Source organism: Palaemon carinicauda, chromosome 29, assembly GCF_036898095.1.
Source record: "Palaemon carinicauda isolate YSFRI2023 chromosome 29, ASM3689809v2, whole genome shotgun sequence".
NCBI classification, from domain to species: domain Eukaryota; kingdom Metazoa; phylum Arthropoda; class Malacostraca; order Decapoda; family Palaemonidae; genus Palaemon; species Palaemon carinicauda.
The window spans coordinates 75,044,216-75,061,454 of NC_090753.1; the positions used below are offsets into that span (position 1 = coordinate 75,044,216).

General features: G+C 42.8%; 1 protein-coding gene across 1 annotated transcript in view; it reads left to right on the plus strand.

Moving 5' to 3' along the window:
- Positions 1–17,238, plus strand: part of LOC137622248 (NOP protein chaperone 1-like) — a 43,475-nt gene extending 26,237 nt beyond the window's left edge. Inside the window, exons 3-4 of the mRNA XM_068352759.1 lie at positions 6,671–6,817; positions 16,897–17,238. Coding sequence (XP_068208860.1) covers positions 6,671–6,817; positions 16,897–17,145 — 396 coding nt within the window. The 3' untranslated portion in view covers positions 17,146–17,238. The remainder of the gene's footprint in view (positions 1–6,670; positions 6,818–16,896) is intronic.
- The last annotated feature ends 1 nt before the right edge of the window (position 17,239 follows it).

Genomic DNA, 17,239 nt, shown 5'->3' on the forward strand with positions numbered 1-17,239 from the left:
AGGGTAAAGCTGAGTCCGGTTAGACCATCAATGCCAGCTCCTCCTGCATCTTCCTCGGGATAATCTCCTACCTCACCTCTGTTGAGGGAGTTGCATGAGGAAAGGATCTCCTCTCTTCCACCTTTGGAGGAAGCCTCCCCTCACACGGAGAGTTCCCCACCACCAATAGAAATCAGGAGTGACACGACATCTCGGCCTTCTATGCTGGAGGCCTACCTCCTTTCTTGGAAGGAGTTCAAGGGCTCCAAGACTTCCAAAGTCCTCTTCTAGGACTTCTCTAAGTCACTCAACGGTTGTCCGCGACCCACCCCAAGAAGAGCTCTCAGGGATGGAGGAAGGAGACTTTGCTGCAAGTTCAACGTCAGAAGGAGAGCAAGAAGAGTCAGAACATGCATTCTGGCAGGTTCTGACTCTCATAAGGGTTCTCAGTGGGTTTACCGACCCACAGATAACCTCACGGGAAGGCAAGGACACGGTCTTAGACCGTGTCTTTGGCACCCAGAAACCCTCAAAGACCAGTGCAGCCTTGTCCTGGTCTCAAGGGCTGAAAGATGCCAGGGCTAAGATCACCCTGCAGCTCTCCGAACATGCCTTCTTCCATCGTTCCGGCTCTACTAATAACCTTCTCCCACCTCCTCGTGTCCAACAGAGGAGGTATTTTGATATTCTGGAGGAGCCTGGACCAGGTCCTCCTCTCCATCCCTCCTTGGAAGAGCTCACCAAGAGTGTCCAATCGACAGGTCTCTTTCTCGGCAACCGAGATCCTTAACCAGGAAAAGGTCACGAAGTACGTCATGCAGGCTACTTCATAGCTTGATGTCTGGTTAGGGACCTAGAGAATCCTTGTACGGACTGAGGATTTCTCCAAGGAACGTACCAGGAAGGCAATGGAGACTTTCCTGTTCTCAGGCACTCGCACGATCGAGTTTCGAACTTGTGGGCGAATGCCATCCTGAAACATCGGGTTGCGGTGTCTGAGAGGTTCCATCAACAAGTCCCAAATGCCGAGATCGCTAGGCTCAGATATTCGTCTCTAGAGGGAGCCTATCTATTCGAGCCTAAGGATATGGAACATGCTGCTGAGAGATGGAGGAAATCCCATCAGGACTCTCTCCTCCATAGGGCTTTAACTTCCAAGCCCTATAAACCACCAGCTCCTCAGCAGTCCCTTCTAGCCAAGACCACGACGAACAAGATAGCAGCAAAGACCACAGTGTCTAAGAAGCCCTTTCCTGCCAAGGAAAGGAAAGGCACCAAGTCCTTTAAGGGAGGAAAATATCCTAGAGGGAGCGGCCAAGGCCGCAAGCACTAGGATAGGCACTACCCCTGCTTGTCCACCAGTAGGGGGGATGCCTACAAAGTTGCTGGGACAGATGGAAGCAACTCGGGGCCAAACCCTGGACAATCTGTGATTCGTCTAGGGTATCGCATCCCGTTCATAACATCTCTCTTTCCCCTGACCAGAAATCCAGTGTCTATAGACTCCTTTGCCATGGGATCAGCAAAGGGGCTGGACCTTCGGGCAGAAGTCCAGACCATGTTGAAGAAGGGCGCTCTCCAGAATGTCCTCGATGGGTCCCCAGGGTTCTTCAGTCGACTCTTTCTTGTGAAAAAGGTGTCTGGAGGCTGGAGACCAGTCTTCGGCCTCTCACCTCTGAACAAGTTTATCAAACAAACTCTGTTCAGCATGGAGACAGCAGACACGGTCAGACTAGCGGTAAGACCAGGGGACTTCATGTGCACACTGGACCTAAAGGATGTGTACTTTCAGATCACAGTCCATCTTTCTTCAAGGAAGTGCTTAAGATTCAGCTTAGACAACAGGAAATACCAGTTCGAGGTGATGTGCTTCGGTCTTTCCACTGCACCTCAAGCTTTCATCAGTGTGTTTGCTTTAGTGTCATCTTGGGCACACATGATTGGGATCCGTCTCCTTCGTTATCTGGACGAGTGGCTAATCCTAGCAGACTCTGTGTCAACACTTCTTCAACATCGAGACAAACTTCCGAGGCTTTGCCAAGATCTAGGGATCATGGTAAACCTCGAGAAGTCCTCCCTGCTTCCTACACAGAGACTGGTATACCTAGGCATGATAATAGATCTCCACAAAGATTTTCCACTAGACGATAGAATAGCAAGGTTGAGAAAGGTCGCAAGATCCTTTCTCAGACAAGAACTACCATCCCAGGCATGGTTATGTCTCCTTGGTCACCTTTCGTCACTGGCCCGTCTAGTTACCAACTGTCGCCTCAGGATGAGACCTCTCCAGTGGCGACTCAAGTCCTGGTGGAATCAGGCTCACGATTCCCCAGACTTCGAGTGGTGGGTGGCAGACGAGAATCTATGAAAGGGAGTAGATCTTGTCGTCCTCCCCCCGGATTTGATGCTGTTCTCAGACGCTTCAAATTCCATCCTGTTTGTAATACAAGGCAAGCAGTTAATTCTAATAGCCAGGCCTTCTCCATCATGAGGCTAATACTTCACAATATTCTAGAAGTTTTATTCCAGCTGTGACCAAGTTGTGGAATGATCTTCCTTATCGGGTAGTTGAATCAGTAGAACTTCAAAAGTTCAAAGTTTCAGCAAATATTTTTATGTTGAACAGGCTGACAGAAGTCTTTTTATAGTTTCTTCTTCTTCTTTGTCTGCATCTTTTCCCACTTTTATGTGGGGTCCATGGTTTTGACTAGCTTTCTCCATCTACCTCTGTCCCACACTTCATCACTGGTTAATCCCTTTGATCGAAGGTCATCCTTGATACAGTCCATCAACCTTCGCTTTGGTTTCCCTCTCCTTCTCGTTCCCTGTACCTCCATTTCCATCACCCTCCTCCCAATATACTGTTCATCTCTTCTCATGACATGACCATACCACCTCAGTCTACTTTCTTGAAGTCTTTTTATAGTTTATATATGACATATCTGTTTTGACGTTGTTACTGCTTTTCTAGAATGATTTATTGTTAATTTGTTCTCATCATTTATTTATTTCCTTATTTCCTTAACTCACTGGGCTATTTTTCCCTATTGGAGCCCTTGGGCTTATAGCATCTTGCTTTTCCAACAAGGGTTATAGCTTGGATAATAATAATAAAAGGGTGGGGGGCTCACGTGTTGCCCCACACGACCTTAGGGCTCTGGTCAGATGAGTACCTCCACATCAACCTCCTAGAGAGGAAGGCCGTCTTTCTGGCCCTTCAACAGTTCCTGGCGGGCTACTCAGGGGTGGAAATGAGCGACAACACCACAGTAATGGCTTACGTCAACCAGCAAGGAGGTACTTTTGCGCAGCCCTATCCCATCTAGCAGTAGAGATTCTGAGATGGGCCGAGATTCGCTCGATACCTCTATCGGATAGTGAGTATCGAGTGGTCTTTGGATCATCTAGTAGCCAACAAGGTCCTGACTTTGTTGGGTTCTCCGACAGTGGACCTCTTTACAATGGCCCATAACTTCAGGGTCCCATTATACTGTTCCTCAGTCCCAGACCCCAAGGCTCGCTGGCAAGATGCATTTCAACAATGGTGGGAAAACATCACGTTTACATCTTTCCCCCGTTCTGTCTGATGAGGAGGTACTCCTCAAAGCCAGAACATCAGTCAACCTCTCAATGACCCTCATAGCTCCGCTATGGCATCACACGGAATGTTTTCTGGACTTTCTGCAACTCCTGACGGAGTCTCCAAGAGAACTCCCTACACGACATGAGCTACTCAAACAGCCACATGGCAACATATTCCACAATGTTCACGCCTGGAGACTATCCAGTATCTCCTCTCAGAGGATTTTTGCAACAAGTTGCAATCAGGATATCTGGACACATGCGAAAGTCATCAGCAGCAGTTTACCAGGTAAAATGGAAGGTCTTCTGTGGTTGGTGTTGTGGAAGGGGTATCTCTCTCTCAATGGCACTATTCCAGCAATAGCGGAGTTCCTCGTGTATTTGCGGGAAGAAATGTGCCTGTCAGTCTCGGCAGTAAAAGGCTATCGCTCGGCCTTAAGCCTCGCCTTTAGACTGAGCGGAATAGACATTTCTTCATTGCTAGAAGTTTCCTTACTCTTACGGAGGCATGAACTTACCTGTCCTCAGTCTGAAGTGAGACCTCCCCCATGGAACGTGGTTCGAGTTCTCGGGTCTCTTAGGAGACCTCCCTATGAACCATTACGCCAGGCAACAGATCGCCATCTAATTTGGAAGATGGTGTTTCTGCTAGCTTTGGCTTCGGCCAAGCGAGTCGGTGAACTTCATGGTCTCTCGTACGACATCGCCTATTCAAGGTGATGAGGAGAGGTAACGTTCAGCTTCGTCCCCGAGTTTATTGCTAAGACTCGGAAGCCAGGAGTAGCCGATCCTTGATTCAACTCCTTCCAGATTTCGAGTCTTTGTTCTGTAATAGATGACCCTGATCATCTCTTACTCTGCCCAGTGAGGAGTTTGAGGCTGTACCCTAAGAGAACAACTGCAGCCCGTCCTCGTGTGCCTGCACTCTTCATCAGCACAGAAAGAACCAAGAGGAGGGTCACTTAGAACACAATCTCAGCATGGATTCACAAGGTCATAGATCATGCACTGAATCCAGACCCTCCTCCTTCATGTCGCCCCAGAGCTCATAATGTCATGCTTAGCTACATCCCTGACATTTAAGAGTAACTTCTCAGTGACGCAAGTTCTTTAGGCTGGGGTGTGGAAACGACCAACTACATTCACATCCCACTACCTGCAAGACGTGACCCACAGGAGGCTCGATACGTTTTCTATCGGCCCTGTGGTGGCTGCACAACAGCTGGTTTAATACCTCAAGCTCCTTATTGGACAAGTAGGAGAAGGTTGAGGACACTGTTACCTGGTTTTAGAGTGCGTGGATGAAAAGGTTTGACTGGCTCTTATTCTTTTCTTCATCCTCCCCTCTCTTGGGGAAAGCAGCACCCTGGGTTCTCTGCACAAGCTGACCTCAAACTACTGCAGGTAAACCATGCTCCCTTGTGTACCTAGTATTAAGCTAATACTGTTGCGTTCCCATACCCGGGTGAGGTGGTATTGGGAAAGTCTTGGTTACAGCAGTTTTTCCTACTAAAGACTCTGAATAACTTTACCTGGATGGTCACACTTCTAAATATCTCGACACACAGCTTGCGTAGACCGCAGACCTTTCGTAGCAAGGTTATAAGCGAGGCGCAGGTACCCCTTATTTTGAGTTCTAACATACTCGAATAAGGAGCCCCCAGGTAAAAGCCAAAAGCCAGATTGGCAGGGACGTTCACCCTTCCTAATGCGTTAGTCATCCCTAAATAAATAGCGTAGGTTTCTATTCCAGTTACGGAACAAATGACAGATTTGTAGATAATTTGTATTTTTCCTAAAGATACAAACCTTATGTATTTATACAAACTTGCCCACCAGCCCTATCCCCCATGAAGTCCTACCTCTAAGCAAAGCGAGCTAAATCACTGGCGTATGAGTGGGAGCGGTAGCAAGGTCCCCCCTACCCCTGCTAACTAGCGGTATAGGTAGTTAACCCTCGCTAAATTTTAATGGCCTGTCATTTCAGCTACACCGCAAGTAATACCCCTAAATAAATAGCTAACAGTTTCTATCGTTAAGAAAAATACAAATTATCTATGAATTTGTCATCTTGTAGGTAATGAACTTGAGCATTTTAATTCCCTAATCGTGTTTTATCTCTAGTATTGGAAAGTCTAAGTCTCCAGAACTTTTACTTTGGAAATATTAGTAACACCCATAGATAAGTACATTTGACTTGAGAAATTTCACTGATAAGAGTGTTTTGCAATAAGATAAAAATGTTGACTTCTCTTTTGTTATGTAGAAATAGCTCTAGGAATCCTTGATACCTATGGAGGAAAGTTCACTAGTGTTAGCTGAATGAAAAAAGTGAGGTGTATGACATTGGGTAATGAATTTTTATGCCTAAATTTATCATGTTGGACTTGAGAACCCACTCTTGCAATTATTATTATTATTATTATTATTATTATTATTATTATTATTATTATTATTATTATTAGCAGCTAAGTCACAAATCTAGTTTGGAAAAGCAGGATGCTATAAGCCCAAGGGCTCTAACATGGAGAAATGGCCTATTGAGGAAAGAGAATAAAGAAATTTAAAAACAACCAGAGAAGTTATGAACAATTAAAATAAAATATTTTAAGAACAGTAACAGCATTAAAATCGATTGTTCATGTAAGTGTACCCTCAAGCAAGAGAACCCTAATCCAAGACAGTAGAAAACTATGGTCAGTATTAAATGGGGCTTACTCTCTTAAATGTTTTAATTTTGTTTGTAAGAGAGGCAAGAGAGCGTGCTAGAAATAGGAATGAATGGCGAGCGATTGTGACACAGTTCCGGTAGGCCCTACTGCTTCCTCCGGTGCCTCAGATGACCGCGGAGGTAGCAGCAGTAGGGGATTCAGCGTTATGAAGCTTCATCTGTGGTGGATAACGGGGGAGGGTGGGCTGTGGCACCCTAGCAGTACCAGCTGAACTCGGTTGAGTCCCTTGTCAGGCTGGGAGGAACGTACAGAGTAGAGGTCCCCTTTTTGTTTTGTTTCATTTGTTGATGTCGGCTACCCCCCAAAATTGGGGGAAGTGCCTTGGTATATGTATGTATGTTTGTAATTTTAATTTTATTCTTTTTTTACGTCCTCAGATTGCAAGAAGCCCATTGCTGGATGAACTCCAGTCCTTTTTGCCTGCAATACAAAAGTCAAATCAGCAGCTTTTGGATCAGACCAGTGAGGAAATAGATGCACTTGACATAGAAAATATAGATGAGGACGATAAGATTGTCGAGATGGTAAGTTGGTGAGCAACCTTCCATTATTCTTAATATTTTAGAAATTTCTATGAAATTACTTTTAAGTTTATTTCTCCTTAGGTGGTAGTATATGTGCCCGAGTTACCGTCACTGGCATTTTTCACAAGTTAAAACTATGAATATAAAATATCTACTCAAATATGTACAAATATGTCTTTATAGTGGTGAGTATTCCAGGAGTTGAAGATCAGACAATGTGAATTGTCATCACCAGTAATTCTCATTATTTCCTTTTTGCTTTATCATAACTAAAGGTCCTCAACTTAAAAACATCCAAAGATACAAATTCAAGTGAAAATAGGAGATTAAAAAATCGTAATAAACCAATATCCTATCATTTAACCCTTTTACCCCCAAAGGACGTACTGGTACGTTTCACAAAAGCCATCCCTTTACCCCCATGGACGTACTGGTATGTCCTTGCAAAAAAATGCTATAAAATTTTTTTTTTCATATTTTTGATAATTTTTTGAGAAAATTCAGGCATTTTCCAAGAGAATGAGACCAACCTGACCTCTCTATGACAAAAATTAAGGCTGTAAGAGCAATTTGAAAAAAATATACTGCAAAATGTGCTGGAAAAAAAAATAACCCCCTGGGTGTTAAGGGTTGGAAATTTCCAAATAGCCCGGGGGTAAAAGGGTTAATACACTAAGCAAAATGACATTTGTCATAACCTGATATCTATTTCATGATACCTATTTGTTGACATTTGTAGCTGGAAATCATAGGCATGGGATTCAGGGTAGGTCTACCCTAGGGCAAAAATTTAATAATACTCCACTTGCAAACAATTTGACTTGAAAACAGCTTCTTGAACCTATTAACCCTTTTACCCCCAGGCTCTTTGGAAATTTCCAACCCTTAACCCCCAAGGGTTTTTTTTTTTCCCCAGCACATTTTGCAGTATATTTTTTTTAAATTGCTCTAACAGCCTTAATTTTGTCAGAGAGAGGTCAGGTTGGTCTCATTCTCTTGGAAAATGCCTGAATTTAAAAAAAAAAAAATTATCAAAAATATGAAAAAAAAAAAAGTTATAGCATTTTTTTGCAAGGACGTACCGGTACGTCCAAGGGGGTAAAGGGATGAGTTTTGTGAAACGTACCAGTACGTCCTTTTGGGGTAAAAGGGTTAAGTTTATAAGTTGAGGACATTCCATATGCTGTTACAGTTCCCCTTCTTCAATTAATCTACTAATATTTGAGCAATATGTGTGTAGCTTAGCCCTCTTTCGGTTTCAAATCAGCTGTTAGGTCCTCTGCTTAATATTTTTGTGAAAATGCTTACTTAGGAATAAGTGTTTCCAGTGAGTTTCAAGATTGTTAGATGTGTGGAAATTGTGTAGGTAAGTTTTTCATATATTATTTGTGTTGGCTTTTGACTTAACGATCAGTCACATGTAGGTACATATAGAGATAGACTTTAGTGCTGGGCAATTTTTTCTCATATGGTTCTTCTTGGATATTAATGAAAAAAGGTCTTGTTTTTCCGTAGTTTAATTGTTATGGGATGCAAAGCTAAAGTACGTTATTTAGTGTGTTGCCAAGTCTTTGCTTGTGCCCTTCCCCATTATATACTAACAGCTCCTCTTTCTACTTTGTCGTCATATGTTCAAATATATTTTTCCCCTAGTAACTGCAACATCCTCATTTTTATGATTCCCAGTGGGAAGATTCGGTATTTTGATTTCACATTTCCATTTTCATTTTTAAGTTCTCATATCCAGATGTGGATTAATAGACCTTGAACAATTATCATAGATTGTGGCTCTTAAAGTTTTAAGATGTCATTGACTACTCATATCTCAACCAGGTTGTTGCTGTAACAGCATAGCAGTTGTACAATAGAAATTACCTTCAAAGCCTGTGTCAGTATCACAAAATTTTCCTCCTAAATTCTTTTATCACTATTTGCTTTATAGACTTTGGCATTAAAAATCTCCTGCCTCTTGCAAACCTTAGTATATCCTATGGAAGTATCTGTAATTTATCTAAGATACTATGCCCTTTTAATCTCTCTTCAATAGTCACAATATTTCCTTCATTATCCTTTTATTTATTTCAAAGGATTGACATTTTTATTTTTCTCATCTCAAATCTTGGGCTGTGGCACCCTAGCAGTAACAGCTGAACTCGGTTGAGTCCCTTGTCAGGCTGGGAGGAACGTAGAGAGTAGAGGTCCCCTTTTTGTTTTGTTTCATTTGTTGATGTCGGCTTTAACTTGGCAATTTAAAATTTTTGTATTGCTATTATTTCAAATTCTACTACAGATAATCTATGAAAAAATACTAGAATATTTTAATATTTTTCAAATCATAGGAAAGTAGCCACAACCAAGATGAGTAGGAAAGAGATTTATGGGCTGTTGTAGAGACATAGACACTGAACAGAGAAAGAAAAGATTCTGAAGAACCTTTGCTAAATGAGGTTAAGATTCTCAGCTGAAATACAATGAGAAGATCACATTACCTAAGAGTAATTTGTTGGGAGATTTGATGCCAAGCAGATTGAAAATCAATGAATAGGATTAAGAAATAGTCATGTCAGAAAAGTACTGGTATGTGTTGCAGGACTCATACTGATAAAGTCCATGCATAAAGATGCTTGCTAAATGCAAAGTCAGGCTGAGTATGCTTGACATTGGAGGCTGTGAAGAGAAATAATTTCACAACAAAGAAAAAGTATGACATTAAAAACACCAGTAATGAGTAAGTTTTTAATTTATACTTGGCATTCCTCTTAGGCATAGTGTGCCGTACATAGCAAACTGTAGGGACACTCCCTTGGCTTATCAGAAGGTTTTGGCGTTGTCTGGTTTGCAGCGAAATATAACTAATGTAAGGGGCCAAAAGTATAGGCTACACTTGATCTTCCTACAGCTAACAGTAATTCTGTAAAATTTTCAGGATAAGTTAACCTTAAATGTAGGCTTAATAAATAATCACTTACATAAAGTTAATCTGAGGAAACAGAAAAGTTATGTTGCTAAAAAGTAGATTTTTGACGAGGTGAGCATCCCTTGTGAAGTTAGTCTCTGGAAAAAAATTATGTTAAATACATTTCTGATAAGGCAAGGGCAATGTTCTTTGATGTGTTTCCTAGTCCAGCTAGATTTCTTGTCTTCAATTAGCCATAGATACAATTGATTCTCCCCACTTTGCGCCCCCCTATACGACATGTCTTGCTCCAAACTTCCCCCCCAGAACGATGGCTTTGGCTTGTCCCAATGCGTGTAGTGATGCAACCTAGTGTTTTTGTTGTAGCTGCGTGAAAATTTTGTGTTCTTGGTTTGTAATTATACTGTTTTATTCAAGAAAAGATGCTCATATACTGTACTCTATTTTTCATGAAGGAATTGTTTTTTCAGATGAATAAAATGTAATTTCGTTCATCCTGTTGCATTTTTGGAGCTCAAAGTAAAAGGCAAAGGTAACTACCTTGGTTCCATTTGTTGTAAAGTCCAAGCCTGTAGTTTTGATCTATTTTGTCAGACAATATTCACTATTCAAAATAACTGCTACGGTTGTATGGGGATGCTATAAAAAGTGCCTATCAAGAATTTCAGAATTTGTCTATGGAAGTGTGATGTCAAAAGTTCAAGGAAAAATATCTCTTATGTCCAGATAGGTATATCATCTACTGCTTGCTGGTCGCCCACTTTTCTAGCACTTGAAAAAAAAAAAAAATGATGGCATAATTAGCATGAAACCCAAAAAAGGATGTACCCTAGTTCACAGGTAGTAATAGTAAGTGAAGCTTACACTTAACTCAAAGCATCACTTTTCTCCTATTATGCTCTCTGCTCAGTTGTTATTGCTTAAGGCACGTTTGGTTTAGTTCAATTCTTTGTTCATTTGGTTATTGCTTGATTGATCAAGACAATTTATTTAAAAGATATTCTTGCATGATGTTGGCAACTTTCCATTATTACAAACCAATATTTAGTACCTGCTCCTACATGTACATGTGGGGAGAGCCTGATATATTGCTGCTTAAATTTGTAAGGCAACTGTTGACTTTCCCACTTAATGTTTTCATCTGACAAACATTCTCATTCTGTTAGTTGGAGGGACTGGGAAGAAATGAAAACTCTCCAATAAAATTTGTGGAACATTCTTTAAGACAAACTGTTGTTTGTTCCAGCGTAAATACAAACCCTCTGCTATTCATAGGGGTATTTCGTTTGGTGTGGCTGAAAGATGATCCATAATAATTTTAGTGAGGGATAACTACCCCATCCGCTAGTTAGTGGGTGGGGGGTGGGGTAGACTGGCTACCCCATTCTCTCACACCTCCCGGCTGAGTAACCACTTTACTTTATGGCTCTCTCTCCCTCAAAGACTTGACCTGGTTGTTTTCCTGTTTAGTTTATTGATTGTTTTTCTGTTTAGTTTATATTTTTGCGTGTGTTTTTATGTTATGCATATATTGCGTGTATATAAAAACATACTCTTACGTTGTTTAATACTTGTAACTTTAATTACAGATGATAACGTATCCGGCAGTCTCACGGTGGAGTTGTCATTGTGTTGATACGACACCCCTACTTGCCGCCCTCCCCTGCATGGGTGGCCGGCAGTTCCTCAACACCCCAGTGTATTTATTTCAGTACTTGAGTTAAAGTTTATAATAGTTCCGCTCCTTTTCGAGGAATTCTCTTACAAGGAAGGTAACTTATTCCCCAAATAGTTAATGTTATACAGCGGAGTTATAAATTGTAATTCATCACAACTTTTATTTCCTTTTCTAACAGATAGCAGCGATGTAAAAAGCAAGGCCGATGACATTGGTCGTTCTGGTCAATGTCATGGGCTTTCTGTGGCAGCTCGTCAGCTGCCCACCTTACGAGGTAGCATTCGTTGCCGACCTTCAACTTGAACAAGGCTTGTTGATGGGGAGCATAGAGGGCTGCCAGGAGGTTGGCCTCCATGGATTGGAGAACCTTCCCTTACGAGGGGGTGTTAACCCCCCCCCCAGGGAGAGCTTCCCTCCTTCGGGAAGAATTGCCAACAGCTCTATGAGATCTGCTTCTGCTATCTCGTCGCCGAAGACTGTGGGGTGGAAGGGTTTCCCCCCCCTCCATCTTGGACGTTCTCCTCGTGCTGTGAGGAGACAACTTTTTGAACCTGCTGGTTCTCCTCGCAGTGATGGTGAGACTTCGGGCCTTTGTCACACTGGACTTCTGGGTTCATGCGACTTGGACCCTTTGGGTTTCAGTTACGCTTAGCCTTTGGGCTCTCGTATCGGTGGTTACGCTGAACCTTCGGGCTCTCATAACATTAGTCAAGCTGACCCTTCGGTTTCTTGTGAGAAGGAAACTAAGGTTTCCTGTTGCGCTAATCCTTCGTGGTCTTGCAACACAGGTTATGCGGAACCTTTGGGCTCTCGTGGCTATAGTCACGCTGACCCTTCAGGGTCTCGTGGCAGGGAGACTATGTTTTTCCCGCTGCATTGACCCTTAGGGGTTTCGTAATGTCAGTATCGCTTATCCTGTAGGCTCTCGTGCCAAACACTACGCTGAACCCTCTGGTTCTCATACCTTTAATCATGCTGACACTTCGGTGTCTCATGACAGAGGAACTTCGGTTTCTTGTTGCACTGAATCTTCGGGGGTCTCGCAACACAGGACACGCTGAACCTAAGGGTTTTCGTGACTCTCATCATCAATACTTTTACTGTACTCTTATTACAGAGAGTTTACGGACTCTCGTCGTGTAGAGGGTTCGCGCGACCAGCGCTACGCTGAATCTTCGGGTTCTCGAAGCGGGGACATCTAGGGGTTCACGCAATCACACTGAACATTCTGGTTCTCGAGACCCTAGTCCCCAAAGAGTTTTACTATTATGACAGAGTCTTCGGACTCTCGTGCATGCGACCAACTCTCTGCTTGCAATCAGCGCTATGTTGAAGCGCGTGATCAGTGCTATGTTGAACCCTCGGGCGCGTGTAGCCCTCCTCCTGTTTTCCACCCAACAGGAGTTAGTGTTGAAGTTTCTCGCCTTGCGAGTTTTAACAGCGCGATCATGGTTTGGGATCTTATTTTGCTTCTCCTCCGGGGTTCCCACCTCTAGACATGGCTCTTCCTCATGCTGCGTCATGCAACAGAACAGTGTCGCAAGCACCGGCGCTTGACGTTCCTACGTCTCAGTCGACAGGGTTCTTGCAGTTCGCCATCCTCGCAGAACTAAACTTGTACCATTCCATCTTCGTCCGTTGGCCCGAAGCAGAAAGGTACCAGCATTTATTTCTCTTAGAGAACCTTCTAGCAGTAGGAAGCCTCAGATGAACGGAGGACAGCTAGGTCTCCCCATTGGTTCGTGTCATTCCTGGTACAGGAATGTGCTTCCAGTTAATCTGAACAGGACCACTCGGATAGTAGCCAACAAAGTCTTAACTTTGTGGGGTACACCAACTGTGGTCATGCTCACAATGGCCCTGAACTTCAGGCTCCCACTCGACCATTCCCCAGTCCAGGAACACCAGGCCCTCGAACAAGATGTATTCCAAAATCGGTGGGGTAGCGTAGAGGAGTACGTTTTTTCCCCCATTTGATCTGGTGAGAAAATCCTTAGCCAATTCAGATAAGCAAGATCTTATCAATAACTCCAATAGCTTTGCCATGGCATCACGCAAGAATGGTTCCCGGACCTTCTGAAGCTCCTGATGGAATTCCGAGGGATCTTCCTCCATGACACAAACTTCCAAGCAGCTACATAACAACACTTTCCATAGCTGTAGGTTTGCTTCGACTTCCTGCCTGGAAATGGTTCTACACCACCTCTCTCAGAGAGGCCTTTCGCAATGAATTGCGGAAAATATGTCTAGACACCTCAGACACTTTTCAGCGTCGGTCTTCCAGGCGAAGTGGAAGGGGGTTCTCTCCCTTCAATGCCTTTACTCATACAAAGTTTGAGATAACTTGTCCCCTGTCAGATCTCAACCTCCTTCTGGGAACGCGGTTCGGGTCCTTGAGTCCCTGAAGGACGCTTTTCTACGAACCTTTATGCCAGGCTACAGGTAAGACTGCCCTTTCTACTCATTTGGGCTTTGACCAAGAGAGTGAGTGAGTTTTATGATCCATCTTCTGATGTCTCCTGCTCTAGGAGGCGGGGAGAAGTTAATCCTCAGCAGTGTCCCAGAGTTGATTGCCAAGACTCACAAAGTCTGAATGTGCTGTACCCTAGATGCAGCCTATCCCGGATAGTTTCGTTCAGTAACCGAAGGCCCTTTCAACTGAGGTTTTACCCTATGAAGAGTCTGTGGTGTCCCGGATAGAGTTTCGTTCAGTAACCGAAGGCCCTTTCAACTGAGGTTTTACCCTATGAAGAGTCTGTGGTGTTACCTTAAGAGAACGACACTAGCTCTCCCCCCCGTGTGTTGGCACTGTTGACCAGCACGGGGAAGGTGGAGAGGAGGATCTCAAGGATTTCCATTCCCTCTGGGATTGGAAGGGTATCGAGTTTTCTCTCAATCTAGACCCTCCTCCATCCTACGATCCAGAGCTCGCAACGTCAGCTATGCCAAAAGTAATACCCCTATAAATAGCTTCAGGTTTGTATACTAGGAAAAACACAAATTGCTTCTAAATTTGTTATATTTATAAAACTAACATTTTAAATGCTTGCATGTGAATTACTGTATTCAAATTTGAGTTTTGTATCTATGAAACTTTATCATACATACCATGTTATAACTTAAGTTTAGAATAATTTTTTTTTTTTTGCCATTTTCTAATTTTTTTTTTATTACTTTAAGTTTTGTAATTTATAAATTTAATTACATTATTATTTTGTTTATCACTGCCACTTTTCTTTCGTTTTTTATCTGGCACTTGGTCTGCTTCTACCGATAGCTTCTTTTTAAAATAATCGTCCAAAGAGGCTCGTTTCTGAGTGCTTCTTAAAATTTTCCTAAATTGACTCTGGTAAACATCATTACAGTAGTCAAGCGCACACAACCTGTGAAAAATTTTTCTGGGTGTGTCTTTTCTACGAGAGCCACCATTTCAAAGAAGCCATCTAGTCTCCCCAATTTTTGTCGTTTTCAGTGGGTCATCCTCCTCCCCCTGCTGTTTTCTTCCTGAACCACGTGGTCGCTTGGCCTCCCAACTCCTTCAGGTCATCCATCGTAAGTTCCTTTTGGTGCTTCTCGAGAAGGTCATCAATGTCGGCCTCATCAAGCTTCCAGTCCCATGGACGTCCTGAGTGTAACTATCGCGGCAACTTCAGATTGAGCAACAGGTTCGGAATTGGCCACAGCTTCTTCCAAGCAGTGTTCAAGGTGCGCCTCAAAACCCCCTGCCAAGCTTGACCAATTATTTTGAGGCTATGACAATATCAAAATGTTCCTTCCAAAATTGACGAAAGGTGAGGTTTGTTATTTTGTATAAAGCTTCTTAAAATTTGAAATCACTTGGTTCATGGGCTTGAGGTGAGGGGTGGTGTTCGGTGGAAAAGAGAACCTTGATGAAGGGACACTCGGCTATGATATCTTCCTCGAGGGCAGGAGGGCAAGCAGGGGCATTGTCCAGCACCAGCAGGCATTTCATAGAGACATGCTTCTCTTCCAAATACTTTTTCACAATCGGGCCGAAACAAATATTTACCCACTCGGTGAATAATTGTCTTGTTACACAGGTTTTTCCATTAGCCCTCCACAACACATTTAGATGTTCCTTAGTGACTTTGTTGGTCTTGAAGGCTCGAGGAGTATCGGAGGGATACACCAGCAGGGGTTTCACCTTGTAATCCCCACTATCATTTGCACAGAGTACAAGGGTAAGCCTGTCCTTCACAGGCTTATGCCCGGGTAGCCTTTTTCTTCTGCCGTGATGTAAGTTCGACAAGACGTTTTTCCAAAAGAGCCCAGTCTCGGCGCAATTGAAGACTTGCTGGGACTGTAGCCTTCCCAGACAGTCAACTTGTTGAACATCTTAAAGGCTTTGGCCGCTTCCGTGTTTGAGCTTGCAGCCTCCCAATGATGCACCACCAAATGAGCGTCTCTTAAATTTTTCAAACCTCCCACGAGAAGCCTTGAACTCTGGGGGTGCCTGCTTCGATGTTCCTTCTCCTGCATCGACTTCGGACTGCACATGCACGAGATCACCGAAAATGGCGCTGGCTTTCTGGCAGATTATTGCTTAGGTGATAGTGCCTTGAGCCATTTCTTTGTCCTTTATCCAGACAAGCAGCAGTCTCTCATCTTGTGGACATGGCTCCTTAGAAGGTGTTGCTGCTTTGATAACTTCCTTCTGCTTCAGGATTGTTCCTATTGTAGATGGATTTCAGCCATATTCCTTCGCGATCACACTTGACCGCATGTCAGCCTTGTATTTCTTGATTATTTCCATCTTCATCTCCATGGGAAGCATCATCCTCTTCTTTCACAGGACATTGACTTTCTTGGGACCCATGGCTAATAGTGTGACGTAATATCACTCGATACAGTATAATTGTTATGAAAGCAAAATCACAAACGTACGATACCGCTGCTGAAATGAAAAGACATAAGGAACGCCAATGCATAGATGGTGATAGTGTCTCCTGCCATTTCTTCGTCCTTTATCCAGACAAGCTTGAAAAACTGAAGAGGATATTATTCAAAATCCTTCAAAGAATCAATATCCATGATTATTATGTCTGACAGGAAACAATTTTTTGACCCCTATTACTAGTTGCTTTACAAGTACAGCAGGTAGTGGAAATACCAACCAGGCAAGTAGGTAGGTTTGTGTGAAAAGGAGGTTTGTAATGTGTTGGGATAAGGCCAAACTAGTGTTTTAGAGAACACTTTAGCAGTTTGTTTGACTTTGGGATTCCTATTATTATATTTCACCTAAATTTGCAATAAAAGAATTGTTAGTTCAGAGTAATCTACACAAAAACTACTTTTGGGTTTTATAATTTTGAATCCAAACTCGAAAGATATTTTTAAAAGTAGCTGCTTATTTTGAAATGTGTCTAGAAACACACATGCTTGATAGCTTAGCATGGTTCTTGCATGTTTGTTAGATTATTTTTGAAGATGAAAAAAAGAAAATTCAATGAATTATACTTTCAGAATGTTATTCTTGGAGAAATGGGTTCGGATGACGGAGAATCTTCAGATTCCGAGTTTGACGATTCGGACGACATTCCAGTGATGGGACCCATAACAGAGGAAACCTTAAGAATCCCATCAGAGGCAAGAGGCGGGAAAAAGAGAGGATCAGACCTTATAACAGACGTAACGGGGAGCGCAGTGGAATCTGAAGATGATAGATCAGATGGTGAAATGACTGTGGCATCATCAAACTCTGCAGAAAGATGAGAATGAGAAAAAAGTTCCATGCCAAAATATATTTTCTATGTTATTTGCAAATTTAATTTCTTTGGTCCTATTAAAATTTACGGTTGGAAAGTTG